Raw genomic sequence first — 26,325 nt, forward strand, 5'->3', positions numbered from 1 at the left:
CTACTTTCTCCCTCTTTTGTGGTCCCAATCAGGGCAGAGAATCTATCACAATGACAATAATGATGATAGCTGCTGGAAAGGAGGATGCAATAAGTCAGGGAGTTGAGGGAGCCAATGTCCTTACCTTTCTTTTAATGTCTGTAAACTGAGAAAACATAAGAGACCAATAGAAAGCCAATTCCATGATATAATAGTAATAAAGCCCATTTGTGAGAGGCTGGAAGAGAGAAAGTAGTAGTTAGAATACCAGCTAGTCAAAGACTCATTCCACCTCCCCAAATTTCTCCCTCTCAGAGGAGCCATACCCCAAATTATTAAATAACCTTCCTCTCCATCATCTTCCAAGATCTGCAATAGCTAACAGACTTTGGATTGGTGCGGAGACTTAAACCTCTTCCCTTCCACATACACATCTTCAGCTCTCATCTTTCAGAGATCAGATAAGGTTAACACATACTATAGCACAACCAAATCAGTGTGTCTAGAATTCTGGGCAATTAGTGCTTTTCAGGGGATTAAATACACTGAGGCCTTTCTTTCTTCTACTCTGTTAGCAGTCCCCTGACATTTTTCTACTATGGACTAGAACCATAGTAGAAAATCTTGAGGGATTCAAAAGGGACACATGAACCAGAAAGCACCTCATTAAGTGCCAGGGAGCTGTTTTTCTTTCCAGCCCAATTAGGGTGAATATAGGAACCTGGAACAAACAGATCACTGGATTTCACTGCTTATGGGGACCCCAAAAATATAAACCTGAATATATGACTCAAAGAGACTCAGTCCCTAATCCCTCAAGAATCCCAAGGAAATGTGCTATCTTCCCTTAGGACTGGCAATGTACTCTCCCCAACCCCATCTTACACACACACATAAGACCCCTGTCTTGAAAGGGCTCAGATCCTACCTGATAAGGGTAACTGTGCCAGCATTGTCGGGTGTCCCAGAACCAAGGCGACTAAGAGAAAACAGATAATCTAAGTCAGCCCTTAGAATTCTCCCCTGGCTCGTCTATATAATCCCTTTCTCTCTATGCTTGGGGCAAAAGAGTTGGGAAAGAAAAAGGAATCCCTCTTGACAGAATTTAGGGTAACTAAATGGCTAGACTTTTCTTCTAGAACAAGAAAGTGTTATTACAAAGAGAGAAACCATGCTTTGAGGTATGTAAGAGCAATGAGAGCTCTAGGATAGTTTCTGGAAACATCACAACCTGGAATATATAGGAAACTGGGAGGCAGGAAGACAATGATTTCATTTAATAACTGAGAGCGAGATCTCCATGCCAAAGATTCACAAGTCAAAAGTAATAATCTCTAATGGAGTTTCAATTAAGTCCATTTCATCTAAGTTGTTGAATTTATTACTGTTAAATTGTTCACAATCTTGTCCTATTATTCTTTCAATGTCTACAGGATATGTAGTGATAGCTTCTTTTTTTTTTTTAAGTTTTGGCCACACCCCACAGCATGTGGGACCTTAGTTCCCCAACCAGGATCGAACCTGCACTCCCTGCATTGGAAGGCGGAGTCTTAACATTGGACAAACAGGGAAATCCCCGTGATAGCCTCTTTTTCTTCCTGATACTGATAATTTGTTTTCTTATTTTTTTCTAAGCGTTTATCAATTTTAATTAAACCTTTCAAAGAACCAACTTTTGGCTTTATTAATTTTCTCCATTATTTGTCTAATGCCTATTTCATCGATTTTTGCTTTTTCCTTTCCTTTAACTTACTTTGGGTTTACTTTGCTCTTCTTTTTCTGGATCTTAAAGTGAAAACTTAGATCACTGACTTTAAAGCTTTCTTCTTTTCTAATATAAACATTTAAAGTTATAAATTTCCTCTTAAGTATGCTTTAGTTGCATGCCACACATTTTGGTATGTTGTATTTTCAGCATCATTCAATTCAAAATATTTGCTAATTTCCCTATGATTTCTTATTTGATCTTCGGGTTATTTAGAAGAGTTGTTTAACTTCCAAATATTTCTCTAGATATCTTTTTATTATTAATTTGATTTCTATTTTAATTCCATATGGTCAGAGAACATATTTTGTAAGATTTCAATATTTTAAAATTTGCTGAGACTAATTTTATGGCCTAACATATGGTTATCTTAGTTGGTGTTCCATGTACATTTGAAAATAATACATATTCTTCAGCTGTTGGTGTAGTGTCCTATAAATGTCAATTAGGCCAAATTGGTTGACTGTGTTGTTTAAATCTTCTACATCTTCAGTGATTTTTGTCTAGTGATTTAGTCAATTATGAAGAGTATTAAAATCTCCAAATATGACTGTATATTTGTCTATTCTCTTCCTTTTCCCTTCTTTCTGCCTCTTTATGTTTCATGTATTTTGAAGCCTCAATTATTGCATTTAGAGGAAAATAGTGTGGTACAGTGAAAAAAAAAAACGGACTCATGAATCAAAAAGCCTGAAATTCTTCTTTGACTCTGACAATTAGCTGAAAAGCAGGAATAATACCTGTTTTACCCACTATAATGAGTTACTGACTTGATTTCTGTAATGTCTCCTCCTTGAAAGAACAGGACTTTTGTCAAGTGCTTTTGTAAACCATCACGTACTATGCTGATTTAATTAATTTTTTTATTATTAGCATTATTTATGGGAGAAACAGTAGAGTCATGAGGTTACTGATGTCAGGTCCCAGACAGAAGACAATCTATTTAGCTTATCACAAGAAAAAAAAAAAATCACAAGAAAAGAAGAAAAGGGAGTAAGGGACAAAATCTAAAGGTATTTAACTCTTATCTCCAGGAATGTAGGTATGATTAGAACCCAACAGAGAACCAGAGAAAGTTCAGACTCACCGACCAGAGAAATCTAACTCCATAGCAGAATATACATAAATAAAAAGTGAATCTCCACCTGGATGGGCAAGAAGTAGAAGTTAGATAAATATTCACTCAAAAGAAAGTCTGTGAAGTAAAGAAGTCAAGAGAGCAGATTTGGGGATAAGACAGTTACTGGTAAGAAATTAAGTTCCCATAATAGGGACAAATACTGTTACCGAAAAAACCAAAGAGATAAAAATCTTCCAGCCTCTGTTTAAAATAGATTTCCACAAGTGTATACTGTCTTTAGTAAACTTTTCTTCCATATTAGACTCCCTGATGATAGTGCCTATTATTTTTTTTTGCATGATAATGAGAAATACAGCACTCGGTGTCCAGAGGATAATCAGCAAAAACCCAGTGAAATGGATTATAGTAGGTATGCATATCTACCTATGTAAGTGCCAGTATAGGAATTCATTCCCAATTTATTTGGGAAAGGGGAACAAAATGGAACTACATCTAGCTTAGGGGCAAGCATGTCCAAGAAACTAAGGGTGATCAGGCTTCCAGTTCTCTTCTTCCCAGCCTATAATAGAGTTAGCCCTCCACATCTATTGACTGTTATCCTAACAAGAGAAGTGATTTCCAAAAAGAAAACCTTAGTCCAGTCATACTCCACCCTTCTCCTCACTCCCCACCTCCTTCTGCACACCTACATGCTTTCACAGAATTTAGTGAGCGTTGGGGGCTTGTCCTGATTCCTCCGATGGCGAAACCAGCATTGGATTTTTCGGACATCCCAGTCCAGTTGCTTTGACAGGCCCTCCAGCCTTTTTTCATCAGGATACTGCAGATGTATGACCAGAGTCAGAACATCCCTTTTTCTTCAAACCTCTCATTAAATCCCTTTGACTAGTTGAGTGGCAAAGCGGCAATAACTATAGTGACTTAAGTAATGTTTTTCTTTCCAGGTTTCATCCCCAAAGTCAGTTTTAGTATGAAGTACTATTTTACACATCAAGGACCTTTACCATTCATCTATACACATCCTTGTTTGGTCTTCTCCCTCCAGCCCAAGCTAAGTAAAAAGAGATATTAAAACCCAACCGCAAAGGCTATCAGTACCATTTCCATTTGATTATGCAACTAGGTAATGACAAGAGCTGGAGCAGGGAAAAACAAAATCAAAATATGATGTGTGTCTGGGGGAGAAGGAGGGGTGGTGGTGACTACTAGGCCTAAAACTCAAATGTATGTAAACTTGACTTATTTAAGGGATCCTGGCCCAAAGGTATTTCCCTGAGTGGATAAAGTTTTCCTAATAGCTCTATGGACTTCCCAAATGTGAAAGATCATCCCATCCTATCCCTACCCTTGGAAATACTTGCTCTTTTATCCTCCCCTGCCCTATGCGATAAACCCCCACACGAATCTTCCTCTGTTTCTTTGCCCACTTACCTTGGTAACAGATATGAACACCTTTTCAAGGATGGCATTAGGTTGGGCCTGATAAGGACCACTGTCCTGGATGCCAACATGGAGTGCACAGGGTTTGGCAATAAACCTGTAATGGAGAAAACCCAAAAGCCAATTCTAAAAATGGTTTGCTAAGCATGAAGCAAAGATCCTGATTAGGGGACTGATAAGAGGAAAAAGGGGAAACACTTGGCTCGGAGCCAGGACTTTTTGATTTAGTCCTGGATTCTGCCATTGACTCACTTGAGAAGTGACCTGTTTAAGAAATATTGGAACATAAGCTCTCTTTCCATTTTTCCCTGGCTTCCCTTATCACATCTTGAGCTTTAGAGTCAGAGAGACCTAGATCAAATCACTAGTCTACCATTTACTGCCTGTATGAACTTGGGCAATTTATTTAATCTTGCTAAAGCTCAGTTTTTTCATCTATAAGATTAAGATTCTTGCTACTCAACATAAGGCCAACAGATAAACAGCATTACTGGTTTTTCCTAGAAGCTTTTTAGAAATACAGAATCTTGAACCCCATCTCAGACCAGCAAAATCAGAATCTGCACTAACAGGATTCCCAGGGGATTCATATTCCCATTAAAATGTTAGAAGCGGGTCTACTTTACATGAATCTTGCAGGTACAATGATATTACATATATGAAGACCGTGACACAAGGAAAGTGCTTAATAAATGGTAATTTTCCTTATATCAGATGATCAAGAAGATCTTAATTGGAGGGAAAGGTAGAACTGAGACTGAGCTCTTCCTAAACACAAATATCCTGGGTCATGGTCACCTTCCTGCCTAATCAAAAGACTATACGGAAATACTTTGAACTTTCAGAAGCTCTGAAGAAAGAAAACTGGGAAACTACGAAGAATGGTAAGAAGGAAATTACCTATTAGTACTCAATTCTAGTCCCAGATCTACCACTAATAAGTCACATAAACTTGGTCAAGTCACTTAATTCTTGGGTTTTGGTTTTGTCATCTAAAAGAAGGGGTTATATGAGATGATGTATAAGATTTTTTTTCTTGGGCTTCCCTGGCGCTGCAGTGGTTAAGAATCCGCCTGCCAACGCAGGGGACACGGGTTCGATCCCTGGTCTGGGGAGATCCCACATGCTGCGGAGCAACTAAGCCCATGCGCCGCAACTACTGAGCCTGAGCTCTAAAGCCCATGAGCCACAACTACTGAGCCCACGCACCACAACTACTGAAGCCCACGTGCCTAGAGCCCATGCTCCGCAACAAGAGAAGCCACCACAATGAGAAGCCTGCACACCGCAATAAAGAATAGTCCCCGCTTGCCACAACTAGAGAAAGCCCGCACGCAGCAACGAAGACCCAACGCAACCAAAAAAAATAATAAATTAAATAAATAAATTTTAAAAATAAAAGATTTTTTTCTCTTTCTAAGATTCCATAGTGATATCATTGATTATAAGTAACATAACTTTAACATCTTTGAAAATTGAGGAATTATTCCTTGGCTCTGCAAGAAAGATCTCTCTGTTCTACACAACCATAGATTTTTATGAGCCTCAGCTCTAGGAAAAGCTTTATGTAGTCACTTTCAGAATAAGTCAAAACCAGTTCTAGCTCTCTTAGCATCTTAGGGAGTCTCGTGATGAAATTATAACGGGGAGGTGTAAGATGGAATGCTCTTGACCTATTTTCTTGATCTGCATTCAAATCCAGAATTTATCTCTAAGGGAGGGACTGAAAACAAGAAACTTTGTTTATTGTCTTCCTCTATGAAAACTTCTTTTACCTTTATCACCAAAGTTCCTGAGCCATGGGGAAACATTGATTCAGATAAAGTAAGCCACATCCGCGACCCATTCTTTTCTCTCTTTTGCACCGGTGGTATAAAAGTTTTATTCAAATGCCAGTGCTAACAGATACTTTAATTTATACTTCCTGGTATATAATTCTGTGTACAAATATTTTAAAGCCCCATTCATGTTTAAACTCCTTGTGAACACAGAGAATACTGTTTTTGTATTTATCAAGGTTCTGTACTCAGTAGTTGCTCAGCAATTGACAAGGAACAGGTCTAGTGAATTCCACCCTTGTTCTGTTGGAGCTCAGTTTGGACGCAGCATTGATCACCATCCAGAACAGTAATTAAGGCAGCCATTCTTGGGACTTCCCTGGTAGTCCAGTGGTTAGGACTCCGCGCTTCCACTGCAGCGGGCGCAGGTTCGACCCCTGGTCCGGGAACTACAATCCCACATGCCGTGCTGTAGCACGGCCAGAAAAAAAAGAAAAAAAAAAGGTAGCCATTCTTTGCTGTTGAGTTGGTGCCTGTATCAGAGATAAAAGCACTGAATCCTCTCTCCCTGTCTCCTCCCACCTACATTAATTGAATGAAGAGGTAGATCCAAGAACAAAAAACTGCCTTTCCAATTCCTACTCTTACTCCCTGATTCAGGCCTCTTCCTCAATGCAGTCAGGTGATTAAAGGCCCTGGGGTTAGACAGATTTTACCAGCTAAGAGACTTTGTGAAAGCTACTCACCTACAGAATGAGGATAATAGTATCTGCTTCACAGGTTTATTTTAAAGATGAGATAACATAATGCATGCCTAACCCAGTACCTGACACTTTGTAAACATGCATTAAAAGGCAGCTATTATTATTTTCACTAGGAACAGATAGTTCAGTGTGGGTACTCCCTGACGGTACCTCCAGCAAAGTGAGAAGAGCAAGAAACCCTCTTTCACACAACAGGGATGGGGTTGTACCCTGATCACTTGGGTGAAGCCAAGATTGCTTTATTATCTAGACCTTGAAGCAGACTTAATATCCTAGAGTTGTCATAAGTTCACATCCTGCCCTCATTAGTTCAGAGTTCAATGAAAGACATAAAGCTATTGGCATCAAGTCAGTGACAGCTGTAAGACTCTAAGAAAATTTGTTTATTTGACAAATATTTATTGGGCACTGATTTTGTGCTATAGCATGAAGCACAAAACCAAATATAAGGGGCTTCCCTGGTGGCGCAGTGGTTGAGAGTCCACCTGCCGATGCAGGGGACACGGGTTCGTGCCCCGGTCCGGGAAGATCCCACATGCCGTGGAGCGGCTGGGCCCGTGAGCCATGGCTGCTGAGCCTGCACGGCTCCGCAACGGGAGAGGCCACAACAGTGAGAGGCCCGCGTACCGCAAAAAAAAAAAAAACCAAATATAAGGACTTACGATTGGAAAAGAATTTTTTTAAAGTATATATTTATTTAATCATTTATTTGGCTGCACCAGGTCTTAGCTGCAGCACGAAGGATCTTCATTGTGGCATGTTTAGTTGCAGCACACGGGCTTCTTAGTTGCGGCATGCGAACTCGTAGTTGCCGCATGCCTGTGGGATCTAGTTCACTGACCGGGATCGAACCCAGGCCCCCTGCATTGGGAGTGCAGATTCCTACCTACTTGACCACCAGGGAAGTCTAAAGAATTTTTTCTGTGATAAAAAAATTCATATCAGGGGACTTCCCTGGCAGCCCAGTGGTTAAGACTCCATGCTTCCACTGCAGGGGGCGCAGGTTGGATCCCTGGTTGGGGAACTAAGATCCCACATGCCATGCGGCACAACCAAAAAAAAAAAAATTCAAATCAGAACTTTGAGAAAGTTCACACCTAGTCATATGTTCATTCTACATCATTCACCTGACATTTAGTATAACTTATAAAATAGGTTGGCCAAACTCCAAAGAGCCTAGCATTAGCATTCATCCTTTCTGTTAAATCAGCTCTCCTCAAAGCATGCCTGGAGACCTCTGAGACCCTTTTCAGGAGCTCTGCAAGGTCAAAATTATTCTCATAATTCTATAGTTTCATAATAATTCTTTTCTCTCTCATTCTCTCATGAGTGTACAGTGGAATTTTCCACAGCTTACATGACATATAGCAACAGATCGAATGCAGAACTGATATGAGACTACAGCTACCAGATATTAAAAAGGCTCACAAAAATGTAAAATAATGCTATCCTCACATTTTTTTTTGTTTTGGAAAAGTAATTTTTCATAAAACGTTAGTTATATTACCAATACAATCAATGTATTGTTATTTATAAGTGAATTAATAAATACAATTTAAAAATTTTTCTATGTTAATTTTGAAAACAGTACATATTGGTAGATATTATCCATATAAGCAAAAACTCTCTGGGGTCCTCGATAACTTTTAATAGTGTAAAAATTCCTGACATCATAGTTTGAAAACTGCTGTGCTGGACGACATCGTCAAACTTATCTTGTGATTTTCTGTCCTCTCCAGTATCAATGTTACCCAAGTTTTAAAATAATTTGTAAGACCAGACTACCCTTTGCCTGCATATCTGAATAAGTAGGCACCTAGTGGTCTATAATGGTAAACTACTCCTTTCCACTTGCCACTCCAGGAACGTAAGTCTAGTGACCCAACCTGATTGTACTGTATCTGTCCTACTCTAGAGAGACCATTTCATTCTGCCCCTTTCCTGTCCTCCAGATACATGGCAGCAGCTGACCTAAGCCTGGGTTAATTAAGATGAAATTACTCACTGCTTTGCTTTTTCATACCAGAGACAAGAGCTATATCAACAATTCTATCTTTGTGACCCACTGTAACATCATTGACGGATGTGAACTATACACAAATATATTCAAAAGTCTAGACCGAGCTTCTCAACTAGTGTGTCATGGAAAGTAACACAGATGGATTATACTTATGTTGAGATACTGCTCTTAGCTCTCAGGGTGGTCCATGGGGTGGGTGGTAGCCAGACACCCTTGTCTGTAGCCTTTGGCCTCATATACCCCACTGTGCATGCACATGTTATTTTCTATGTGTGCAGCAACATGATTGGGTTGGGAAGCACTGGCTTAGATCAATTTCTGGAAAAACATAAAATGTCAAAATTGATATATAAAAAAGAAAAATAACCATCAAAGAAACTGAAATAGAAAACAAGATGAAGAAGGGGAAAATACAATAAAAAGAGAAAGGTCTTATCCAGACTGATGAAGATGGTATATCATTAGGTGAAGAGTATTGAGTAACTAAATATTTTGAACCTGAATACTCCCTCCACCACCCTCCACATAGAGAGACAGACAGACAGACAGACACACACACACACACACACACACACACACACACAAACATGGAGAGAAGATAGCTGAGATATTTAGAAGCAAATGCAGAATCCCATAGAAAACATTCAGAAAGTCCATTCCCTTTACAATTGAATTTTTTTTTTTGGCCACGCCACTCGGCTTGCAGGATCTTAGCTCCCCAACCAGGGACTGAATCCGATCCCTCGGCACTGAAAGCGCAGAGTCGTAACCACTGGACTGCCAGGGAATTCCCTACAACTTAATTCTTAATAAACCAATCACATTAAAAAATGTAAGTGGGTTTCCCTGGTGGCGCAGTGGTTGAGAGTCCGCCTGCCGATGCAGGGGACACGGGTTCGTGCCCCGGTCTGGGAAGATCCCACATGCCGCGGAGCAGCTGGGCCCGTGAGCCATGGCCAGTGAGCCTGCGCGTCCTCCGCAACGGGAGTGGCCACAACAGTGAGAGGCCCGAGTACCACAAACAAACAAACAAAAAATGTAAGTAACTTCTAAGAGTTGAAAGAGAAGGAGAAAGTAAAAAGGACACTCGGGGGCGGAGTCAAGATGGCAAACCAGGAGGATGCGGAATTCCGTCTCCTCACAACTAGGGCACCTACCAGGCACCAGAGGGGGACCACAGACACCTAAAGGGACGGGAGGAACCCCCAGTGACCCGGTAGTGTGTGGGGGGAGTGAAGGGGGAGGAGAAGTGGAGGCCGGACGGGACTGGTGCCCCTGAAGGGTGGCTGGGGGAGGGGAAAACGGGGAAATTGGGGGACCATTGGGAGGGCAGAGGATCAAAAGGGAGTGTGGCTAGGTTTCCCCTGCCCACCTCCTGAGATCCCAGGCCTGATCCTCTGCCCACCTAGGCTCCCTCCAGCCCAGCGGGTCCTGAGGGAGTGAGAGGGAGGGAAGGGAGAGCAAAAGTAAAGTCCAGACCTCCAGCACCAGCACCCCAAGGGGTGGCTGGGGGAGGAGAGGAGTTCCTACACTCAGCGGGACCCACCCACGGTTAGGGGTCCAGCGGCGATGGGGGAGACCCTGGGGGAGACGGTGGGGGAGGGGCACGAAGGAACGGAGCCATTGCTCACCCTGTCCACTTAGGCACCAGGAAGCCTGTTGGGCTCCTGGGCCTAATCCTCTGCCCTCGGAGCCTCCCTCCTGCAGTGCAGAGCCCAAGCCCCGCCCCTACACCCCCACCCAGGGCCTCGACTCTACACTTGGAGACCCCCTCCAACGAGCTGGGCCTAAACCCCACCCACACACCCTCACTCAGCGCCCTACCTCCAAACTACGGAACTTCTCACTCCTGAGGCCCTACTTTGGACATGCTGCCTCTCCTCTTCCCCACAGGTCCTAAGCAGAGGCCACGCCCCATGCTTAAACATCACCCACCTAGGCCCCACCCCATGCTCAAACATCACCCCCCACCCGCCTAAGCCCCGCCCCACCATAAACACCGTCCCTGCCTAAGTGCCACCCCAGCCTAAACTCTGCCCCCATGGCCAAGGCTTTTTTTTTCTTTTCTTTTTTCCTCTTTTAGATTGGGGTTCTGTTTTACATCGTTGATTCACTGCTGTCGATTCTTTCATATTTTTATTTTTCCTAATAAATCTTTTATTTTTCTAATTTTATTTTGTTCTTTATACTTTGTTATTGTTCTCTCCTTTTGGCTTGTCCCCCCCCCCCCACCCTTTTTTTTTTCTTTTTTCTGTTGTGGTTTTATTTTACCTTGTTGCAGTTGTTTCAATTATAGTTTTATTTTTCCTAATATAATTTTTATATTTCTAATTCTATTTTGTTTTTTCTCTTTCATATTGTGCTGCTCCTTTTTTTCTTTCTTCCTTTTTTTTTTTTTTAACCGTGCCACAAAGCTTGCAGGATATTGGTTCCCAGGCCGGAGGTCGGGCCCGAGCTCCTGTGGTGGGAGCTCCAAGTCCAAACCGCTGGACTAACAGAGAAACTCAGACCCCAGGGAATATCAGTCGGAGTGAGGCCTCCCAGAGGTCCTCAACTCAGCACCAAGACCCATCTCTATCCAACTGCCTACAAATTCCAGTACTGGACGTCTCAGGCCAAACAACCAGTAAGACAGGAATACAGCACCACCATCAAAAAAAAAAAAGAAACGACAAAAAAAATGTTACAGACGAGGGAGCAAGGTAAAAACCTACAAGACCAAATAAATGAAGATGAAATGGGCAACCTACCTGAAAAATAATTCAGAGTAATGATAGTAAAGATGATCCAAAATCTTGGAAACAGAATGGAGAAAATATAAGAAACATTCAACAAGGATCTAGAAGAATTAAAGAGCTAACAAACAATGGTGAACAACACAATAAATGAAATTAAAAATACTCTAGAAGGAATCAATAACCGAAAAACTGAGGCAGAAGAATGGATAAGTGAGCTGGAAGATAAAATGGTGGAAATAACTGCCAGGGAGCAGAATAAAGAAAAAAGAATAAAAAGAATTGAGGACGGTCTCAGAGACCTCTGGGACAACATTACACACAACAACATTCGAATTATAGGGGTCCCAGAAGAAGAAGAGAAAAAGAAAGGATCGGAGAAAATATTTTAAGAGATTATAGTCGAAAGCTTCCCTAACATGGAAAGGAAATAGTCAACCAAGTCCAGGAAGCACAGAGAATACCATACAGGTTAAATCCAAAGAGAAACATGCAGAGAAACATACTAATCAAACTATCAAAAATTAAATACAAAGAAAAAATATTAAAAGCAGCAAGGGAAAAGCAACAAATAACATACAAGGGAATCCCCATAAGGTTAACAGCTGATCTTTCAGCAGAAACTCTGCAAGCCAGAAGGGAGTGGCAGGACATATTTAAAGTGATGAAAGGGAAAAACCTACAACCAGGATTACTCTACCCAGCAAGGATCTCATTCAGATTCGATGGAGAAATTTAAACCTTTACAGATAAGCAAAAGTTAAGAGAATTCAGCACCACCAAACCAGCTTTACAGCAAATGCTAAAGAAACTTCTCTAGGCAGGAAACACAAGAGGAGGAAAAGACCTACAAAAACAAACCCAAAACAATTAAGAAAATGTAATAGGAACATACATATCAATAATTACCTTAAATGTAAATGGATTAAATGCTCCAACCAAGACACAGACTGACTGAATGGATACAAAAACAAGACCCATATATATGGTGTCTACAAGAGAACCACTTCAGACCTAGGGACACATACAGACTGAAAGTGAGGGGATGGAAAAAGATATTCCATGCAAATGGAAATCAAAAGAAAGCTGGAGTAGCAATTCTCATATCACACAAAATAGACTTTAAAATAAAGAATGTTACAAGAGACAAGGAAGGACACTACATAATGATCAAGGGATCAATCCAAGAAGAAGATATAACAATTGTAAATATTTATGCACCCAACCTAGGAGCACCTCAATGCATAAGGCAAATGCAAACAGCCATAAAAGGGGAAATCAACAGTAACACACCATAGTAGGGGACTTTAACACCCCACTTTCACCAATGGACAGATCATCCAAAATGAAAATAAATAAGGCAACACAAGCTTTAAATGACACATTAAATAAGATGGACTTAATTGATATTTATAGGACATTCCATCCAAAAACAACAGAATACACTTTCTTCTCAAGTGCTGATGGAACATTGTCCAGGATAGACCATACCCTGGGTCACAAATCAAGCCTTGGTAAATTCAAGAAAATTGAAATCGTATCAAGTATCTTTTCCGACCACAGTGCTATGAGACTATATAACAATTACAGGAAAAAAACTGTAAAAAATACAAACACACGGAGGCTAAACAATACGCTACTAAATAACCAAAAGATCACTGAAGAAATCAAAGAGGAAATCTAAAAATACCGAGACACAAATGACAATGAAAGCACAACGATCCAAAACCTATGGGATGCAGCAAAAGCATATCTAAGAGGTAAGTTTATAGCAATACAATCCTACCTCAAGAAACAAGAAAAACCTCAAATAAACAACCTAACCTCACACCTAAATCAATTAGAGAAAGAAGAACTAAAAAACACAAAGTTAACAGAAGGAAAGAAATCATAAAGATCAGATCAGAAATAAATGAAAAAGAAATGAAGGAAACAATAGCAAAGATCAGTAAAACTAAAAGCTGGTTCTTTGAGAAGATAAACAAAATTGATAAACCATTAGCCAGACTCATCAAGTAAAAAAGGGAGAACACTCGAATCAACAGAATTAGAAATGAAAAAGAAGTAACAACTGACAGTGCAGAAATACAAAGGATCAGGAGAGATTACTACAAGCAACTATATGCCAATAAAATGGACAACCTGGAAGAAATGGACAAATTCTTAGAAAAGCACAGCCTTCCAAGACTGAACCAGGAAGAAATAGAAAATATAAACAGACCAATCACAAGCACTGAAATTGAGACTGTGATTAAAAATCTTCCAACAAGTGAAAGCCCAGGACCAGATGGATTCACAGGTAAATTCTATCAAACATTTAGAGAAGAGCTAACACCTATCCTTCTCAAACTCTTCCAAAATAGAGCAGAGGGAGGAATGCTCCCTAACTCATTCTATGAGGCCACCATCACCCTGACACCGAAACCAGACAAAGAGGTCACAAAAAAAGAAAACTACTACAGGCCAGTATCACTGATGAACATAGATGCAAAAATCCTCAACAAAATACTAGCAAACAGAATCCAACACACATTAAAAGGATCATACACCATGATCAAGTGGGCTTTATCCCAGGAATGCCAAGGATTCTTCAATATATGCAAATCAATCAATGTGATACACCATATTAACAAACTGAAGGATAAAAACCATATGATCATCTCAATAGACGCAGAAAAAGCTTCTGACAAAATTCAACACCCACTTATGATAAAAACTCTCCAGAAAGTGGGCATAGAGGGAACCTACCTCAACATAATAAAGGCCATATATTGACAAACCCACAGCCAACACTGTTCTCAATGGTGAAAAACTGAAACCATTTCCTCTAAGATCAGGAACAAGACAAGGTTGCCCACTCTCACCACTTTTATTCAACATAGTTTTGGAAGTTTTAGCCACAGCAATCAGAGAAGAAAAGGAAATAAAAGGAATCCAAATTGGAAAAGAAGTAAAACTGTCACTGTTTGCAGATGACATGATACTATACATAGAGAATCCTAAAGATGCTACCAGAAAACTACTAGAGCTAATCAATGAATTTGGTAGAGTAGCAGGATATAAAATTAATGCACAGAAATCTCTGGCATTCCTATACACTAATGATGAAAAATCTGAAAGACAAATTAAAGAAACACTCCCATTTACCACTGCAACAAAAAGAATAAAATACGGAGAATAAACCTACCTAGGAGACAAAAGACCCATATGCAGAAAACTATAAGACACTGATGAAAGAAATTAAAGATGATACAAACAGGTGGAGAGATATACCATGTTCTTGGATTGGAAGAATCAACATTGTGAAAATGCCTATGCTACCCAAAGCAATCTACAGATTCAGTGCAATCCCTATCAAAATACCAATGGCATTTTTCACAGAACTAGAACAAAAAAATTCACAATTTGTATGGAAACACAAAAGACCCTGAATAGCCAAAGCAATATTGAGAAAGGAAAACAAAGCTGGAGGAATCAGGCTCCCTGACTTCAGACTACACTACAAAGCTACAGTAATCAAGACAGTATGGTACTGGCACAAAAACAGAAATATGAATCAATTGAACAGGATAGAAAGCCCAGAGATGAACCCATGCACATATGGTCACCTTATCTTTGATAAAGGAGGCAAGAGAATATAACGGAGAAAAGCCAGCCTCTTCAATAAGTGGTTCTGGGAAAACTAGACAGCTACATGTAAAAGAATGAAATTAGAACACTCCCTAACACCACATACAAAAATAAACTCAAAATGGATTAATGACCTAAATGTAAGGTCAGATACTATCAAACTCTTAGAGGAAAACATAGGCAGAACACTCTATGACATAAATCACAGCAAGATCCTTTTTGACCCACCTCCTAGAGAAATGGAAATAAAAACAAAAATAAACAAATGGGACCTAATGAAACTTAAAAGCTTTTGCACAGCAAAGAAAACCATAAAAAAGACGAAAAGACAACCCTCAGGATGGGAGAAAATATTTGCAAATGAAGCAACTGACAAAGGATTAATTTCCAAAATATACAAGCAGCTCATGCAGCTCAGTATCAAAAAAACAAACAACCCAATCCAAAAATGGGCAGAAGACCTAAATAGATATTTCTCTAAAGAACAAACAACCCAATCCAAAAATGGGCAGAAGACCTAAATAGACATTTCTCCAAAGAAGATATACAGATTGGCAACAAACACATGAAAAGATGCTCAACATCACTAATCATTAGAGAAATGCAAATCAAAACTACAGTGAGGGGGTTTTCCCTGGTGGCGCAGTGGTTGAGAGTCCGCTTGCCGATTCAGGGGACACGGGTTTGTGCCCTGGTCCGGGAAGATCCCACATGCCGCGGAGCGGCTGGGCCCGTGAGCCATGGCCGCTGAGCCTGCACGTCCAGAGCCTGTGCTCTGCAACGGGAGGCCACAAAAGTGAGAGGCCCGCGTACCGCAAAAAAAAAAAAAAAAAGAACTACAGTGAGGTATCACCTCACACCAGTCAGAATGGCCATCATCAAAAAATCTACAAACAGGGCTTCCCTGGTGGCGCGGTGGTTGGGAGTCCGCCTGCCGATGCAGGGGACACGGGTTCGTGCCCCAGTCCGGGAGGATCCCACATGCTGCGGAGTGGCTAGGCCCGTGAGCCATCGCCGCTAGGCCTGCGCGTCCGGAGCCTGTGCTCTGCAACAGGAAAGGCCACGGCAGTGAGAGGCCCGCGTACCTCAAAAAAAAAAAAAAAAAAAAAAGTCTACAAACAATAAGTGCTGGAGAGGGTGCGGAGAAAAGGTAACCCTCTTGCACTGTTGGTGGGAATGTAAATTGATATAGCCACTATGGGGCCACTATGGAGAACAGTGTGGAGGCTCCTTAAACTACTAAAAGTAGAACTACCATATGACCCAGCAATGGGTCATACACCCTGAGAAAACCATAATTCAAAAAGAGTCATGTACCACAATGTTCACTGCAGCACTATTTACAATAGCCAGGACCTGGAAGTAACCTAAGTGTCCATCAACAGATGAATGGACAAAGAAGATGGGGCATATATATACAATGGAATATTACTCAGCCATAAAAAGAGACGAAACTGAGTTATTTGTAGTGAGGTGGATGGACCTAGAGTCTGTCATACAGAATGAAGTAAGTCAGAAAGAGAAAAACAAATACCGTATGCTAACACATATATATGGAATGTAAAATAATAATAATAATAATGGTTCTGATGAACCTATGGGCAGGACAGGAATAAAGACATGGACATAGGGAATGGACTTGAGGACACGGAGAGGGGGAAGCTTAAGTTGGGACGAAGTGAGAGTAGCACTGACGTATATACACTACCAAATGTAAAATAGATAGCTAGTGGGAAGTAGCTGCATAGCACAGGGAGATCAGCTCGGTGCTTTGCAACCACCTAGAATGGTGGGATAAGGAGGGTGGGAGGGAGATGCAAGAGGGAGGGGATATAGGGATATACGTATGTATATAGCTGATTCACTTCGTTATACGGCAGAAACTAACACAACACTGTAAAGCTGTTATACTCCAATAAAGACGTTAAAAAATAAATAAGGTTTTAAAAGTTAAAAAAAAAAAAGGACACTCAGGCTGAGGGAACAGCATGTACTAAATCAAAGAGATAAGAAAGCGCTTAGAGAAGTATGCAATGTACAAATCGGGAATGGAGGTGGTGATAATGACAGGGGAAAAAACTATACAAGTAGTTAGGGGCCAGGTCACAGGTACCTTGCATGTTATGCTAAGCTTGAACTTTATCCTGTAGTTAATGGAGAGTCACTGAAAGGCTTTAGGCTATTGTAAAAAAAATCCATGCTATAAGTACCAAAGCACTGAACTAAGGCTATAGAAATGGAAAGGCAAGGTTAGATTCAATTGATGGTGAGAAAGTGAAACTGATAGAACTTGGTGACTGGATAGATGTAGGAGGCAAAAGAAAAGGAAAAATCAAGGGTGCCTTCTATGTTTCCGGATTGGGAAACTAAGTTGATTATGGAGCCTCAACCAAGTAGAGAATAAGATAAGAAAAGCAAATTTGGGAGTGAAAGATGAGTTGTGTGTATGCTGAATTTGAAGTACCCATGTAACATTGAAATGCAACAGTCTAGTAGGCAAATAAGCTTGGAAGAAGGGCTTAAGATACATACACACAGGCACAGACACAAAGATATGAGAAAGAAAAAAGAGGAGAAAAGAGAGTGAGAGGATGAGAATACAGGTGGTAGCTAAAATTGTGAGGGTAGATGTGACTACATAAGAAAGGAATCTAAACTAAAAAGAGAACCAAGGTCAGAATACTGGGAAACACCAACATAAAAGGTGAATTTAGGGGACAGGAATGTCAGAGTTGGAGTTGTATCAAATGAGGTAGAGATTAGGTAAGACAGGGATTTCAGTATCCAATGGATTTGGCAATTTGAAGACTGGTGGTAACCCTCACCAAAGAAATTCCAATAAAATGGAGACTCAAAGATAGTAATGAGTTATAGCAGCGAAAGATATAAAGAGGAGGAAGAAAGAAGTGGAAATAGCTAAGACTCTCAAGAATCTCCGCTGAGAAGGGAATGCCTTCACTTCCTGCATCAGAACCACTTTATCTAAAACTAATATCCCTGTGCTTTATATCCATTCTCTTCCTGATTAGAAATTTCATTCTATTTATTCCTATTTTTTTCTATTACCTTTGGCTTCATTCTCTACTTGTTTCTTCTCATCAGACGTTGAACATGCTCAAGTTTTCCCACCTTAAAACAGCGCTTCCTGTCCCTCACACCCTCTGGCTCTCACCCACCTCATAACTAAAGTTCTTGAAAAAGTTCTCTTCTCATGACTTCTCTTCTAACTCCCACTCATTCCTCAACCTTCCTCTCTCTCTCATCTGGCTTCTGTCCCTACACTTCACTGAAGCTGCTCTTTGCCAAAGTCGTCAATGATCTCCTTATTGTGAAATCAAATGGATGCTTTTCAGGCCTGCATCTTACCTGACCACTTAGTGCCATTTGACATTATTGAGCATGTTCTCCCCCTTGAAATGCTCTTTCCTGTTAGCTTCCTTTCTGTCACACTCTTCCTAGTTCTCTCCGTCTATCTTTCTGGCAGTAGAACTAGACTTCTTGGTGTGCACTGCTAGTTGGGTCACCTTGGACAAGTTACTTAACTTTCTCCTTGCTTCAGTTTTCTCATCTGTAAAATGAGGATAACCACAGTATCTACCTACTTCATAAAGTTACTGTGAAGATTCAATGTTTAGTACTTAGAACAGTGCCTGGGATAAAGTATGTACTTATTAAATGCTAACTACTGATATTATCAAATACTCTATGGCTGTCATACCTCTTATCTTCTTTGGGGTTTCTTTTTCCTCTGCCTTTTCCTAAAACACAGTGTTTCCTCACGGTTCTATGCAGATTCTTACCTTACTTTACACTCTCAGCCCTGGGTGATCTCATTCAATAACGGCAGAGGGTCTGTATGGTCCACAGACCCCAGAGCATCCCTGAGATACTCTCTGGGGGCTCATAAAGTCAAAACTATTTTCGTAATGATATTAAGACATTTGCCTTTGTTATGGTGTTGATATTTACAATGATGATGCAAAAAAAGCAATGGTGGGTAAACTTATGGAAGCTGAGCACAAATCAGGGCAGCGGCACCAAACTGCAGTAGTAGTTATTGTATTCTTTCTTGCTATAGCCTCTTACTTAACAACAACAACAAAGCCAGTTTCACTAAAGAATGTTCTTGATGAAGCAATACAAATGATTAATTTTATTAAATGCCAACCCTTGAGTACATTTCTAAAAAGTATTCTGTGATAAAATGGGCAGTACACATAAAGTACTTTTATTGCATACCAAAGGATACGGTGGTCTCAAAGAAATGCACTTGTTTGACTGATTGAGTTGTATGCTAAACTAAAATCACTTTTTACAAAGAACACCATTTTTACCCCAAAGAATGACTGACAGACAAACTACGGTTATTCAGGAACTGGGTATTTCAGAGACATTTTCTTAAAAATGAATGAAATAAGCCTGTCACTTCAAAAAACAATCTTGCCATTGATAAAATTCAAGCTTTCAAGTGAAAATTAGAAGTTTAGAGACCATATATCTGCCTTTAAGCTTGACAACGTCCCAATACTTCAAGGTTTTTCTGATGAGATTGTTACAGTGAGATTACTATGATTTTTTAATACTGTATAATGAAATGTATTGACATTTAGGATATTTGTATAACTTAGTGAACCAGTATTTTTCAAGTGACCAATACATGATGTCCATTCAAAGTGTAAGACACCAGTGGATTTTAACATGAATGGAAAGCTCATTGATATGGTTTCAGATTCTAACCAACCTTTAAGAAACTACTCCTTGTGTTTTGGTGTAGTAGCAAAGATAAAATACTTCCCCCTTCCAATAACATATCTGTGTAAAGCCAGCTTTTATTTATATACTTCAACCAAAACAACATATCAGAAGGGATTGAATGTAGAAGCCTGCAAGGAGAATCCAGCTATCTTCTACTAAGATATTAAAGAGATATGCAAAAATATAAAATCAATGTTTTTCTCTAAATATTTTTTTGTTTAGAAAATTATCTTTCAAAAATATGTTATTTATGTTAACATGTAATAGGCTTTTTTTTTTTTTTTAATTTATTTTCGGCTACTTGGGTCTTTGTTGCTGCGCGCACGGGCTTTCTCCAGTTGCAGCGAGTGGCGGCTACTCTTCCTTGAGGTGCGCGGGCTTCTCATTGCGGTGGTTTTTCTTGTTGCGGAGCACTGGCTCTAGGCACGTGGGCTTCAGTAGTTGTGGCGCACGGGCTTAGTTGCTCCGCAGCATGTGGGATCTTCCTGGACCAGGGATCAAACCCGTGTCTCCTGCATTGGCAGGCAGATTCTTAACCACTGCGCCACCAAGGAAGTCCTATTTTTGTTATTTTTAATGAAATAATAAATATATTTCTTAAATGTCTCGATTTCAATTTCAAATATGAAAAAATTGAGAGGTATATGTAACCTACATCTACGAAAACTCCTTGGGATCCTCAATAATTTTTAAGAGTAAAAAAAAGAAAAATGCTGAGAACAAAAGATTTAAGAATTACTAAGTTATACTATTTATTCACTTATGTGCTGTTGATTCCCAACCATATATTATTTTGTATATTCCCTATACATATGCATGCACATCAGTGTATTTTTTCTGAGTAAATTCTTAAGAGGACAGAATTTGCTATGTACAAGCAAATGTGTTATACACATTTGTTGTACACATATGTGCCTGTTGTGTACGAGGTACTACACTTCTCAAGGACACCTATACCACCAAATCCAACATTTCTTGCATGGTCGGTGTGCAAGTAATCTTTGCAGGTTTTTTTAAGGACTATTTTTTTTTAATTGGCCAATTTGCTCTTAAAACAAAGCAGAAACAAACTAAAAAGAAGAGAACCTTTATGCTATCCTAAGCCATGACAAGGCATACACTGTGGATTTATACCAGACTATTCTTCACTCCTTCTCCCATTTCCATCAAAGTCATCTTCACTTAGACCTATAAGAGGGCCTTAAAGAATTAAGATGACTAATAACTGTGCAATCTGATGAACCTACTTGGTACTGTGATGAGAAAGAAGGATCAGCATTCTGCTTACACCTTACCTTATTATGAGAGAAGTAAGTCGTGAGATAATAAGAATTACTTAGAGTATATAAGTATATTAAAATGCTTCACAGACACAAACTAATTTAAGACTAACTTGTAGTTTTATTATACAGTAGCTAATGAATACTTTACTTGCTATAGAGCAGCAAGTAGCAGCAGTTCTCCAAGTATGGCTGGAGAACAGCTGGAGGTCCCTAAGATTCTCGTTGTTAAAGAACTCCTCTAACTACCTACACACATTTCTTTCATTAAACATATTTATTTTTTAAATGGGTGAGTAATTATACTACTTAATGCATTTGCTTAAAGTAGGAACATAAATGCATGCATGTTGAATAAGAGGTGGATTAGAGAAAAAGGTTAACAAAAAGCTCTTTCTTAAGAAGTTTTTACCATCCTTCATAATTCAAGAAACAAGTGTTTGTTAGTGGGACATTAAGCCTGTATTTCAGTTAATAACTGTTAAAAAGAACCGAATCCACCTCTTCCAAATTCCCATGACTTAACCTTGTGCATGCATTCATTACACTCTATTTTAACCACTGGTTTTCTTGCTCTCTTCCTGCAGGTAGACACCATGACTTACTTTTTTACCCTTGGCACTCAGTTTGATATCTGGCATATACTAAGCTCCCAAAAAATAATTGTTGAAAAATGAACAGATGAACAAATGGGTAAAAACTTAATTCTCAACTAAAAGGTAAAGCGTTTCAAGGAAATGTGGCCACCTGTCCTCCTGGGTCATCAGATAACCTACCAGCTACATGTAGGAGGTCAATGATTTCCGGAGAATCAGTAGAAATTCAAGTTAACTAACTTCAGTCTATAACTGGAGATTTCCCCAAGAAGTATTAAAACACAACCACAACAATCTGATTTAGTTTGAGACCCTTTGTGCCTATAATTGAGACTTCTTACCAATGCTGACACTACCCCAGAACTAAGGACTACAAGATATATACCCTTTTTAAGAAACTCCATAGTTTTGAGAAGAATACAATAGTTTGATTATTCTCATTGCCTTATCAGGGCTGTGTAGCACCTCATGTACAATGAACTACTTGACAAACTTGTTTACACATCATTAACTACTCGACTGAGGAAATATATGCAGAAGAAAAAAACTCCAGAGCAATACTTGGCTAGAGGGCACTGTTAATCGACAGTTACTCAAAATAGACTGTAACTAGTCATTTAAATCATTCAGAAAATGATTTACATTTTAAAAATCCCATTATTACTATAATTTTTTAGAAAGCCCCACTGTTTAAAACCTGGTCCAATATACTCAGAACTAATCACCTTCTGGTGCTTAAAAACAAGATCAGGGACTTCACTGGTGGGCCAGTGGTAAAGAATCCGCCTTCCAATGCAGGGAACGCGGGTTCGATCCTGGTCGGGGAACTAAGATCCCACATGCTACGGGGCAACTAAGCCAGCGTGCCACAACTACTGAGCCTGTGTGCTTCTAGAGAGCCGGCATGCCACAAACTACAGAGCCCATGTGCTCTGGAGCCTGCGCACCACAACGAGAGAGAGAAAACCCACACACTACAACTAGAGAGAAGCCCGAGCACTGCAGTGAAAGATCCCGCAGGCCGCAACTAAGACTGATGCAGCCAAAAATAAATAAATAAATAAATATTTTTTAAAAACACAAATAAAAAATAAATCAAATGTGAATCTACGGGCTTCCCTGGTGGCGCAGTGGTTGAGAGTCTGCCTGCTAATGCAGGGGACACGGGTTCGAGCCCTGGTCTGGGAGGATCCCACATGCCGCGGAGCAACTAGGCCCATGAGCCACAATGACTGAGCCTGCGCATCTGGAGCCTGTGCTCCACAACAAAAGAGGCCGCAATAGTGAGAGGCCCACGCACCGCGATGAAGAGTGGCCCCCGCTTGCCACAACTAGAGAAAGCCCTCGCACAGAAAGGAAGACACAACACAGCAAAAATAAATAAATAGTTAAAAAAAAAATGTGAATCTACATTAAAATTCTCTTCTTGGTTATTAATACTTATTTGAATCACTATCATCAGCACTGCTCAATAGAAATAATGTGAGCCACATATGTAATTTTAAATTTTCTGATAGGCACTTTAAAAAAAGTGAAAAAGAAACAGGTGAAATTAATTTTGATAATATACTTTGTTTAACCCGATATATCCAAAATATTATCATGTCAATATGTAATCAATGTTAAAAATTGAGATAGTTTACATTTTTTTCCCCTGCATTAAGTCTTGAAAATCGGGTGTGTATTTTACACTTAGAACACATCTCAGTGCTGACCAGTCACAGTTGAAATCCCCAAAAGCTAGTAGCTACTGTGCTAGCTAGTGGCTCCTATACTGGAAACCACAGTACTAGATAATTCAGAGAGAATTCTTCATATCTAGGAAAACTGCCTTTGCATCTAGGAAAATGAGTTTCAGATTTTTTTTTTAGTTAGAAGTGACTATGGTTAACTCCTTTTGCAGCAACACCTCAATTAACTTCCCCAAAGATAAAGTAGGAGTGGATTCAACCACAAAGAGCCCAAAACTCAGTGAATTCTTTAGAAAGCAGCTTTATCTGCCTAAAACTACCTCTGGTGAGGAAGCCAAAACAGGTACATCTCCCCCTCCCCACTCTATAAGGAAGGTACAGAGTTCACTTGATGCCTCCTCTTCTCCCCATTAATTTCTTCTTTACCCAGCTAGGAGACCCTAGTTTTCTGAATCAGGAAGGGGCTAAAGCAAAAATATCTGACATGTTTCTTTTCTGTGACAAATATATTGTCTCCAGGGGTAAGCCAGGAACCTGACCTCAGTCACAACAGTATTCAGGGTTGTCTGCAGAGCATCAACACCCACTGCACAGAAAGGGCTAGGGAAATTTTTCCAGGAGAGAGGAGGGACACATAAGGCTTCTGATCATCTGGAGCTTATTAAGAGGTGGGTTCTTAGATAAGGGCAGAGCCATGTGACCATCTTTTTCAATCTCACTCTGCTGGATCTGCAAACCTGACTTAATTCTGTGATTTACAATTCAGTAAGGCCCAACAGAATACCTTTAGGGATGTAGTGGAATGGGCAATCTCCCTTACAACCTAGTCAGCAGCTATGTCCATTCCTCCCAACACCTCTCTCCAGTCTGGAGGACCTACTAATACTGGGTCACAATGTTGTGACATGACATGGACCTAGAAGGAAGGCAGCAGGTCTGTCAGGAAGAGGAAAAAGGTTCTTCTTCCTCCACTTGGCAGAAGTGGGGAAGAACAGGAAATAAAAAAAGAAAAAAAAGGCAGCAAGCAGCAGAGTTAGCAAGGTTTACAAGAGGAAGATGAAATGAGTGGTTAAGAAATGTGCACAAAAAAGTGAGTCACTGCTCTTGTTTCTAGTTATAAGATAGGCCAGTAAGTGAGTCTGTTAGTCCCCTGTGCCAGAGAATGGTATTGAGAAAGTTCCTTAGACATGCCAGTGAGGTTGCCTTGGAAGTAACAGGAGAGAAGAGGGGACTGGAATAATGAATGAGCAGTAAGGAGAGCTCTAATCTATCTCCTGTATAATTCACCAAACAATTTTCTCCTGGCAACATAAAGCTCCTATTGCAATACCATATTCAAAATAAATGAGCCTATGTAGCTCTGATGATATCAATATTAAGTCTCAAGCTTATACTTGATCCCAAGGAATAAGTGCTCAGGGACTAGATATTAAATTTCAAACAATTTTATCTTTAAGATCCAATTTAAGTAAGACACGGCACACCTAGCTTGGACTATTCATTCCCTCAGGTCTCAATCATCAATGTAATATTAAAAGAAGTTTTAAAGAACAGGTGGAAGAGTTTCTTATCTCTCTTTTGATAGGGTATAGGGTAGCATGAGTGTGTGCATAGGGGGTGGGGAAAAAGAAACTGCAGAAAGGTGCACAACATGCAAATATTGTGTGGTGAAATTTAACAGAAACAAAGGAATTATAGTTTTGTCTCTCTCAGTCTAGCCAAACATCTATTTCATGTTGAAGATCTAGATTCCAGTTACTCCTCTGGGCATCTGAGTAGATGAGGGTGGACCCTTCTCAAACATTCAATCAGAATTTACTGACCATATGCCACATCGAAGGTATTTTGCAAGGTGCAGGCCACCATAATGCAACCACTTAGCAGAGGCCCACAAAGGAAAAGCCTCTATTCTTGGGTAGGTAATAATCTCCTATCTGCAGTTCTTTAGCGAAATAGCTAGATACATTAATATATGGTCAGGTGGCTTTTCAAATCGTCCCTATCAGATGAGGCTACAGCTCTCCAGGGAATGTGGGAACTTAAAGAATAAAATGGGGACTTCCCTCGTGGCACAGTGGTTAAGAATCCGCCTGCCAATGCAGGGGACACGGGTTTGAGCCCCGGCCCAGGAAGCTCCCACATGCCGCGGAGCAACTAAGCCCGTGCACCGCAACTACTGAGCCTGCACTCTAGAGCCCTCGAGTCACAATTACTGAGCCCACGTGCCACAACTACCGAAGCCCGCACGCCTAGAGCCCGTGCTCCGCAACGAGAAGCCACCGCATTGAGAAGTCCGTGCACCCCAACCAAGAGTAGCCCCCGCTCGCCGCAACTAGAGGAAGCCTGCACGCAACAAGGAAGACCGAACGCAGCCATAAATAAATAAAAATATAAAATATTAATAATAAAATAAACAAATGCTTGGTGTGGTTGATAAGAAAGAGAAAGTAAGGATAAACTGTAAACTCTATATTTTTTCTTTAGGATATTCTTAAAACAACACAGAGATAATTTATCAAAGGGTATAGTGTAAGACATTAATATATGCAGAACAATTTGAAGCAAAAAATGCAAATTTCAGGTCAAACACATTATATTAAATAACCAAGAATAAGATGTACATGGATTTCTTCTCCAAATCCTAGAATAGTAGCAACGGCAGGTTAAATCTTAACTCTTGAAAGGGGGTTTTAAGGAATATGAAAAGTGGCCACACCATACAGTGGAAAGAGAATGGGGCTGGGGAAAACACTCTGGATCTTGGTTCTACCTCCTCCCCCAGGTGAGCGTGCAGCCTCTGAAAAGCTGCAA

At 40.1% G+C, this 26,325-nt stretch overlaps 1 protein-coding gene across 5 annotated transcripts in view; it reads right to left on the bottom strand.

The window, feature by feature from the left end:
- The window catches only part of CERS5 (ceramide synthase 5), a 35,231-nt gene that overhangs the window by 6,443 nt on the left and 2,463 nt on the right, over positions 1-26,325 (bottom strand). For 3 of the 5 annotated variants that reach the window (XM_049694124.1, XM_033436323.2, XM_004274339.4), the window contains 5 exons: positions 4,257-4,362; positions 3,515-3,645; positions 2,832-2,889; positions 908-958; positions 125-217 (listed from right to left, as the gene is read on the bottom strand). In XM_049694124.1, the coding sequence (XP_049550081.1) occupies positions 125-217; positions 908-958; positions 2,832-2,889; positions 3,515-3,645; positions 4,257-4,362 (439 nt within the window). The remainder of the gene's footprint in view (positions 1-124; positions 218-907; positions 959-2,831; positions 2,890-3,514; positions 3,646-4,256; positions 4,363-26,325) is intronic. The other 2 variants (XM_049694125.1, XM_049694126.1) reach the window with 1 other exon arrangement.

Source organism: Orcinus orca, chromosome 11, assembly GCF_937001465.1.
Source record: "Orcinus orca chromosome 11, mOrcOrc1.1, whole genome shotgun sequence".
Taxonomy (NCBI): Eukaryota; Metazoa; Chordata; class Mammalia; order Artiodactyla; family Delphinidae; genus Orcinus; species Orcinus orca.